General features: G+C 54.9%; 1 protein-coding gene across 5 annotated transcripts in view; it reads left to right on the top strand.

Annotated features, from left to right (window-relative positions):
* Positions 1-2,062: 2,062 nt before the first annotated feature.
* Positions 2,063-9,184, top strand: part of KIF26A (kinesin family member 26A) — a 102,562-nt gene continuing 95,440 nt past the window's right edge. For 3 of the 5 annotated variants that reach the window (XM_027732903.2, XM_039379550.1, XM_039379549.1), the window contains exons 1-3: positions 2,063-2,154; positions 2,439-2,600; positions 4,951-5,190. In XM_027732903.2, the coding sequence (XP_027588704.2) occupies positions 2,466-2,600; positions 4,951-5,190 (375 nt within the window). In that variant the 5' untranslated portion in view covers positions 2,063-2,154; positions 2,439-2,465. Of the gene's footprint in view, positions 2,155-2,438; positions 2,601-4,477; positions 4,773-4,950; positions 5,191-9,184 lie in introns of those variants that run through there. The other 2 variants (XM_039379552.1, XM_039379551.1) reach the window with 1 other exon arrangement.

Here is a 9,184-nt window from a genome sequence, read left to right as displayed (position 1 = left end):
TGACACTCAGTGCTTGTTTTAGACGCGGACCTTCCCAGGGTCTTTGCCAAGAGTCAGGGAGGAGGGACAAACTGTGGTGTGGAAGGGAGACCTGGTGGGCCAGAAGTGACCTAAGGGCAGTGAAGACGTGGGCTCTCCTTGAGGCCAGAACAGAATGGTGTGAGTGCTTAAATTTGGTTGGCCTGAAGATGTGGGGGATGGAGGTAGATGCCTCAGGCCTTCTCCAAAGCAGGCAACAAGCCTCCCTGGCCTGGTCGAGTTTGTCTCTACCCTTGGATGTTTCCAAGCCAAGGTGGGAAAGACCACAGTGCATGGGAAGTGACATTTCATGGTTCTGGGAATGGGCACTGTTCTACCTCATGCTGAACACCTGAGCTGAGTGCCTAGGTGGTGACACTTTTTACCTGGATTGTTGTCCATACCGCCATTTTGCTTGAATAGCTTTTCCTTCTGCCCTCCCCTTCACTCACTTCTTCACAATGCCTTGATAATGTGACACCTTCCAAGCCCAGGGATGTTCTGGAGCAGGGGAATGTTCCTCTTGTGCAGCAGAGGGTGATGGAAGACTTTGAATGCATAGTGGTGCACAGCAAGACAGGAGGCTGGGACAGAGTTGTTGGGGAGTGAGAGGATGAGCCTGTGCAAGGTGTCACAGGGACTGAGTCCCTGCAGACACCATTCCTGGGTGGGTTCAGGGACCAGGTAACACATTAGCACATCTCTGGTCTGATGTGTACATCAGGAAGGGATGCAATGAGGAGCCAAACAAATCCTTGCACCTTTGCTGTAAGCATCTCACCATTCTCATCCCCTTGTGCTCCCTCCAGCACTGCTTCTGTGCCTGCCAGTGACATCTGTGTACCTCCATCCTAGAGAGAGACACTCATTAACCCACTTCCTTCATCTAACACAGGATCATCATTAGCTGGAATCCCAGAACAGACAACCCAGTAAATTCAGAGTAAAGATAAGGTACGATGTCCTTTCATAGCCATAGAGACTTAGGACATCTCTCTTCCCTCTATTCTCTCTTCTTTCTCTCTTCTCTCTTCCTCTACTTACTTTTCCATTGTCCCTCCCTCCCTCTCTTCCCTTCCTCCATTCCTCTTCCCTTTCCTCATCTCTGTCCTTCCTTTCCTCCTTCCCTCCCTCCTCCCCGAAGCACCCACCATCTCGCAGTTCACCCCCGGACTTCAGCCCTGCCCAGGACGCAGTTGCGGGTGGGAGGAGCGGGACCCCCCCACCCCCCGCCCAGCAGCACCCGGTGTCCGGGCGGGGCTGCCACGCGGAGCCGGGCTAAACAGATTATTCAACTCCCTTTCACTGCAGGCGATATGAAGCTGGATAATGCTTTTGTCAGGGGGGGATTATTTGTCTAGCGGGAAAGAACTCGGGAAGGGATTAGCGCGTTGCTCAGAGCCCCCTCCCCGCTTCTCCGGGGAGCCTCAGTCATCCTGCCCGCCCCGATGGGACGGGCCACGCCTTGACGGAGACCCCCGATCCAAGGGCTCTGCCCCGGCCCCCAGGCTGGGACACGTGGCGGAGGGGGCGGCTGGAGAGGTAGCCTGCAGGGAGGGCTGCCTGCTCCGGGGGCAGCCATCGGGTACCCGTGTCTCGACCCCTCGATGAGGAAGAGCTCGCTCCGTCCTGCCGTCTGCACCCACTACACGTAAAATTAAGCACGGGGGAGAAAAGAGGGGGAAGTTTTTTGGACGAGTGAAAGAGTGAAAGGCCGGATCCCTTCCGGAAAGTGCTTTACCTCTGCTGCTCCCTCAGGCTTTCCTTTTTTTCACCTTCCCCTCTCCTTTTTTTTTTTTTCCCCCGTGTCTATCTTCCCTCCTAAACTGACTTCACTGGTAGCTTTTTCCTCCTTGCGCTCACCCCGGAGGAGGAGGAGAAGGAGGAGGGAAAAAACAACCCACCAACCCAGCCACTAAACCCACCCAGCAGTGGATGGGGGGAGGCAGGAGGCTCGCAGTGCGGGTTCCTGGCCAGCGGGCGGTGGGAGCCCCCTCGCTCGGCGAGCTGATGGCCGGCGGCGGGGGATCAGGGCGCTGCCGGCCCCGCGCACCCAGCGCAGCGGCGGCCCCGGCCGCGGCCCCGGCGCCGGTGGGGCGCTGAGGGGTCCGCGCCCGCGCTCGCTCGTCAGGCAAGGTGCGCTGAGGGGGATAAAACGGGAGGGAGAGAGGTGGAGAGCGGCAGAGAGAGGCAGGGAGGCTGGTGGGTCTGCCCGGCTGCTGGCTACCTCACCCGGGCGGCGCATCCTGGCAGATGACGGAGTAACTCACCCGCGCCTGGCTTTTTTTTTCCTTTTTTCCCCCCCCTTCTTTTTTTTTTAAGGGGTGGGAGGTGTTTGTATTTTATCCTTTTTTTTTTCTTTTTTTTTTTTTCCTCCCTCTGTGTGCTTGTGTGTATACAAATACATCGCCTCCGCTCAGGGAGCCGGATATTTCCAATCCCAAACTATGGCTTTTCAAAAATCGCCCGATGCCTCCAATGCCACGAGGAAAAACCCCAGCCTCTTGGAAATAGGAGCCTTGTGTTTGGATTCGGAGATCATCTTCGGCTTCACCAGCCACCTCCTGCGGAGGAAAGCCAAGGTAAGGGGACCTTGCCGCGGTCCCGGGGAGCTGCGGCCCGGGAGAGGGTCGTGAGGTCGTGCTGCCTGCCCCGCTCTTGGCCGGCTCACGGGAAGGGGGTGGCAAACTTGGCGGTGCGAAGTTGCAGGCGGCGGTGCCGGGCACGTTTCAGCACCACGAACAGTCCTGGCGGCTCCGCGCACCGGCGCGGGGGGACCGCGCTGCCGGCCCGCTCCCGGGGCTCCCCGCGGACACTGCGGCGCCTGATGTGACCCCAGTTTCAGATGGGAAGTGGGGGCACTGCGTCTCGCTGTTTCCAGGAGGGTTTTTTTTACTGAAAAAAGGAGGTGGCTCAGCCCCGCAGCGCGGCTCAGCCCAGCACCAGTCGGGGAGCCCACCCCTTTACCCCCCGCCCCGTCCAACCCGAGACTCGGAGCCGCGGGAGGGTTTTGCAGCCGTTGTTTGGGCACAGGAAATTTCGGAGCAAGTTCCCGTAGACCAGCATTGCTCCGAGCAGGCGGGATAAGGGAGCCGGGGCACACTGCCGGGGTGCTTGTGTCTGTGTCAGTCCCGCTTCCCCAAGAGGAGCTCACGGCACCCCCCGGGCAACAGCCCGCGTCCCCGTCTTCTACTCCCCATTCAAACTTTTTTAGGGAGGTCCGGACGGGCGGGGGGCAGCATCCGTAGTGGATGGGGGGCTCTGCTCGCGGTGCCAGGGCACGTACCCTTGGGCATAGCGGGGGGGGGGGTGTGGGGTAAAGCGCTTCACACACGTGCTCTGGAGAGCCAGAAAAGTTTAAGCGGCGGTGAAGGGCGCTTCTTGGGGAGGATTATTCCCCCCCCCATATATATATATATATATATTATATATATATATATATATATATATATGTGCATTTCCCCACTCTTTGTGCTCGGCGCTGCTCACTGCCGTAGACCCTACCCCGCTGTTCGGTGCCAGCAGCGGCCACTCACGAGTGGGAAAAGGGCCGAGGAGCTGCGTTTGCATCGCCGGGGGAAGCCGCCGCCGTCACCCGGCGCGGCCCCGCGGGGCTCCATCTCCGTGTCCATCTCCGTTCTTGTCCCGGGCGGGACCGGAGGCTCCGCTGTGCGGCCGCGCGGTGCCAGCAGGTGGCACTCTGGTCACAGGGACGGCGCTGAGCCCCGCGGGTCCGGGCACGTCCCGGCCCGGCCACCGGGACCGGCACTGGGGGGGTGTCGTGACAGACAGCGGCGAGTATTCCTCTCTCGGGGAAAAAAAAAAAGTTAAAAAAGGAGAAAAGTGCTAAATATATGAGCCGGAGCGGCAGCCAAGTAGACAACTAGCTGCGGGAACGTTAATTTCTCCATCTGTCAGGTCAATTTTCGCGTGTAGGAGCATCCCGTCGCGCCCGCCGAGCGGCTGGGGAGCCGGCTCCGCGGGGGCTGTGCCCCGCGGCACTGCGCATCTGCCCGCAGAGGGGGTGTACCGCACCCCAACCCGCGCAGGAGAGCAGCAGCCGCGGGGCGGAGCGGGGCAAACGCTCCCCGGCCGGACCCTCGGCCCCCACTGGCAGCTGGTCCGCACCCACAGCACCGCTTTCGTGTCCCCGCGCTCCGCAGCGGGACCCGCACGCCCTGCCCGGCCCTTTTTTGCGCACTCTTGAGGAACTTGGGTGTTGGAGTGTGAAGAGGGCAACGACTTATGTCACACCGGTTTTGGGACTATCTCGTAGGGTCACTACGAAATGGTATCTTTTTCTCCCCGCCGCTATCCCAAACCTAAACCCAAATCCCAGCCCGCCCCGCTTACCCCACTCCACCCGCCCCCGCCCAGCCCAGCCCAGCCCCTCCTCCCTTGCCCTCCGAGCACTTTTCCAGCTTTTTTGCCGACGTGCTCCCGTGCTCTGGGTCCTTCCCCGTGCTGCCGTGGGGAGTTCACTCCGCCTCCCTCTCCCATCCCAAACTTCACTCCCGTCTCAACATGGGAGGCAACATCACCTAGAGCGACCGAGCGGGCGGCGGGGAACCGGCGCGATCACTGTTGGCACCCCCGACCCCCTCCCGGCCATGGGCGCCCCGGGCCGGCCGCGCCGCCGGGCACCGCGCCGCCCGCATTAGCGCAGCGGGGCGCGGGGCAGGGGAGCATCCCCCGCTACCATGATCGCGGCCGCCGGCAGGAAGGGTCTGGGACCTGAGCCCCGGGCGCCGGGGGTAAGTTGTGACAACACTGCTCCCCGCAGCTGACCTTTTTTTTTTTTTTTTTATTTATTTTTCCTTGTTTTCCCTTCACCCCTTTTTTTTTTTTTTTTTTTTTTTTTCCCCGCGAGGTGGGTGGGGGGAGCCGCGTTGCCTCCGCGTCCCGCGTTGCTGAGCTGTGCTGTCTCCGCAGGTGGCGGAGGGGAGCGCGGCGCGGGAGCTCTCCCCGAGGAAGAGGCCGGGGGCCGAGGAGGAGCGCTGCGCCAGCCGCCCGCCGCCCGAGGGCGCGGGGGCCGCCGCGGGGGCCGAGCAGCGGCCGCTGGAACGGGCGGCGGCCGGGGGCTGGTGCCGGAGCTGCCAGGCGCAGCTGGCCGAGCTGAGGAGACAGGCGGCCCGGCTCGCCGCCGGCGGCTGCCCGCCCAACGCCCCGCCGGTAAGTCCGCCGGGGGTCGCGGATGGTGCGGGACCCGCGGGAGCCTGGCCCTGGCCCGGCCCCGGGTCAGAGGTACGTCCCTATGGATTTGGGAGGGGAGTGCGACGGCAAAGCGGGTGATTTCCAACCCAGGACGGTTCTTCAGAAGTTCAAGGATTTCCCGTCCCGGACTTTGTCAAAAAGCGAAACTGTGCGGCTGGGCTCTCGCTGACTGCCAGAAACAGTTAAAAATAAAATAGGGAGTTTGGGAAGCGGAGGGAGAGAGCCGAGGAGCGGCTGTGCGAGAGCCGTTCGGGACGCGCCCTCGGAGCCGCCTCGGAGCCCGGGGGAGCTCCTCGTACCGCTCCGCAGGACCCTGTGCCGCCCAGCCCTGCTGACACCGCCCCGGGGATGCCGGCTCGGTGCTGCGACTGGGCTTTGCCTTCATCCTTCCCAAGAGGAGCTGCCGATGGCAGCGGTTCAGCTCCTCCTTCCGAGGAGCCCATAAAGTGCAGCTGAGAATCACGCACTCGTGGTTGTGGCTCTGCAGGAAACTTTGAGTGGGATGATTTTGCTGTGCTTTCACCCTCTGAGTGCTTGAATGTCCCTGCCTGGCTGATGGGCTCATTCGTGTCCTTAATGGCCCTCGCGAAAGCACTGACTGTGTCATTTCCCTTCAGTTTGTGCTCCACGATGGTATTTCATATCTGGTAGGGAATGGAGAAAGTGCACGAGGGTGCCAGAGATTTCTTCTAACACAGGTGCAGCTTCATTTGTATGTATTGTAACTGTCTGCACAGTTTTTCCTTTCCGAGTTTGTTTTCTGTATATCAAAGGCCTTTATTATCCTTGTCCCTTTTCCTTTAGTCAGAACAGGTGAAGCAAAGCTTTTGAAAGGTGGTACAGGTGAAAAAATACTGAGTCTTGTCTAGACATCTGAAGAGATCGTGTGGACCAGCTGATGGGGCAAAAAGCAACAGAAGACCCTGAGATTCTGTTTCAGGACACACAAAATGTGTGTTGGGGTTTTGATAACATTTGGAAGTAATGTATTGTTTTCTAAACAATGCTTATCTGGATGTTTGCAAGAATGGGGGGGAGGGTCTGAAGAGGAAGCCAAACCCTACTGACCTTCGTTTTCATTCAAAGAGTTCCTGTATGATCTACAGAATTCCCATTGAATCTAAATATAGTTTTGTTTGGAAGTGCATTGTGGAGCAGCGTCCGAATGCATGGTGAGGTTTGCATTTTCAGGCAGGATCCAAAACCCTTTGAAATCAACAGGAGTCTCCCTATTGACTTGCTGGGTTTGGAGTAGGCTCTTATTTCTGTGGTGTAAAAGGTTATGTATCTTATATCGTTGGATTCAGGACTGCTGGACCTCTTGTTTTCTGGATTGCTGCAAGTGGTGGAAAGAAGTTTAATTTCCCTTGTGAAGTGCCTGCAATAGGCTGCTTCAGTGAGGAGCACAGAAAGCCCTGTTCCCATTGTTGGGGTGGGACTGCCATAAAGGATTGTGTCCTATCTGGGAGTCGATCTCTGCCATGGGAAAAAAAAGTTGCCAATGCAGGAGAGTCTGGGGCCCTCGGCCAGGTGTTCAGATGAGGAGACCTGTGAGCAAAGGCCTGTTTGTGTGGTCTCCTTCCTGCAAGTCTCAGGGGACTTCCCTGATAAGCACTTGATGATGGGTAAATTGATCTCCCTTTTCTGCAGGGTTTCAAAGCATGCCTAGGAACGTAATAAAATAGTAGTCATCACAGTGTCAGAACCTCGACAGACCTGAGCACAAAGTAACAGATACCTGGAGTTTACTCATTGTGTAGCATACAGTAGTGTTTGATGTTTGAAATTTTTTAAAAGCTGCATTCTCTGACGCTTGTGTGACCTGCAGCCTAATTGCAAGCTCAGACCCCCCCTAACCCTGGTGTAGTGAGCAGCTCCTCAGGAAGGAAGATGCAATAAACAGTCGTACTTACTGCCTTCTGAGCGTGAAGTAGGTTAGCAGGAGATAACAGTCAGGGGTTTGGCTACTCTGCTGCTGTGAATTGGCCTTGCAGTGGGAATCTGATGCAATATGCTGGCAGGGTGAGCACTGTGTAATGTTTGTGCCAGAAAGGCAGCTTGCTCGATTTCCACCCCCCTCCCTTTCTTGTTTAATTATATAACAAGACATCTGAAAAAGCAGCTTCTCTTTTACAGAGTTTCATGCCCATACAATGCAAGTCCAAAGTTTCTTGTAAGCTCTTCTGATGCACTGTCAAACTAAGCAACTACTGGATGAGTAAACACCAGAAGGCTACTGCTTGGAGCATGCTGCTCTCAAAGGGTTTACCTCCTTTGCCATAATAATTAAGAGATCTTTCAGCACAGATTCAGAAAGATTTCCACACCTGGTTGAAAACCCTTTGGAAAGGTGGGTGGGTGCCTCAGAGATGAAAGAAGGGCTAGTTTCCTGCTGTTGATATCTTTCCTGATGAAAGAGAGGAGGTGTATTCTCATGCGTGGGGCAGCTGACAAGGGATTGAATTCACATTAGAATAAAAAGCCAACATACTGTTTGCAGTCTGCAGGGATAACAAATCTAATTGCTTGAGAGGCCTATGATTCATACAGTTTATGTGTTGCTGTCCTTTCAATTAGACGTATTTAAAGTATATAAATAATTTAAAGTTTCGGTGCTCAGATGATGTGCATTGATTACAGAATACTGTCAGTTGTTTGTGTCTCTTCAAAGTCCTCCAAATCTCTGTGGACAGCTGATAAAAAGATACACCTCTTTGCTTATGTTAAAATTCTTTTAACAGTCTCCCAAGTACAAGATTTATTGCACCCTACACTCTCAATTCCCTTCATTTTACTGCTGCTGCCTTTACAGTTTGCCACCACAGTGAGGCCTGTATGTGAATCAAAACGTGATTTTCATCAAGCGTGAATGGAAATGAGCAAAGTTTAATTTGAAATTATTCCAGATTAGCATTTTGGTATTGCAGTATCAGCATCAGTTGTCAGGTCATGTACTGAACTAATGGAGGGAAAAACAAGGTGCCTTGGTTTATCCCTAATTAAAAGTTTTGCAGGCTGTGTCCCTGGGGAGTTGGTAATGGGATACAGGATCTCCTACTGCCAGAGTTCTGGCTGGAGTGGAGAGCAGGTTGCTGTGCCTGGAAGTTGTTGCTGTTGGCAGCTGTAGGACAATCCACGGGAAATGAGTTGGTGGTCTGTGTCTCACTCCCAGTCGGCAAATAGCCTTGTCACAAAACCACCACAACAATTACCGCTAATTGGCATCACTGTTGGCAGTTTCACAGGAGAGGCTAAGGATTGAATGGGATGTAGATTAAATTAGTAATAATAATACTTAGCACCTAAAATCTTCACAGTGCTTCACAAATGCTAATTAGTCAATTTGTGTGATGCCCCTGTTAGGTAAAACCCAAACATGCTGTTTCAAAAGACCTGTATGTCAGAGCAAGGTGTGTGTCTCCAAAAGGAAGGGGACAGGCAGGGACTGTTCAACATGAGGGGTGTGCTCCTGTAGCTGCACTGCTGGAAGTGAACTCTGTGCTGCCTCTGGTGAAGGCAATAGCCTTAAGGATATACAGCTACTGTAAAATGATTTTATCTAATCCCTTTTGAGCAGAGGAAGAAAGCTCTCATGGTGTGAGGAATGCACACATGGATGCAACTACATCCACAGAAGGGTTTCATCCTGGTGTAAATATTTTGGTTATAGAAAAGTAATAATTGTACCAGCTACACTGGAATAAAATATTTTTTTATCAGTACTGAAAGGAGGCCAAGACCAGTGGAAATTTGGAAGTGATTAGCTTCGTTCTCAAAGCCTAGCCATGATGATGATGATTAGCTTTGATGGTTGTGTTTCTCCGAACCCAGGGATTCAGACACCCTTGTCCCCATCCACCCTCATTCCCAACTCTACCAATCTGAGAAGTTTATATTGTACCTAATGCCAGTGCAGGTGGGTGTCAGAGGCAATGTTAAGTGGGGCCAGAAA

Source organism: Pipra filicauda, unplaced genomic scaffold (genome assembly GCF_003945595.2).
Source record: "Pipra filicauda isolate LSUMZ 115617 unplaced genomic scaffold, ASM394559v2 scaffold16_size7369187_pilon, whole genome shotgun sequence".
Taxonomy (NCBI): Eukaryota; Metazoa; Chordata; class Aves; order Passeriformes; family Pipridae; genus Pipra; species Pipra filicauda.
The sequence above is the reverse complement of the archived record's forward strand: the minus strand, read 5'-3'. Positions and strand labels throughout refer to the sequence as shown.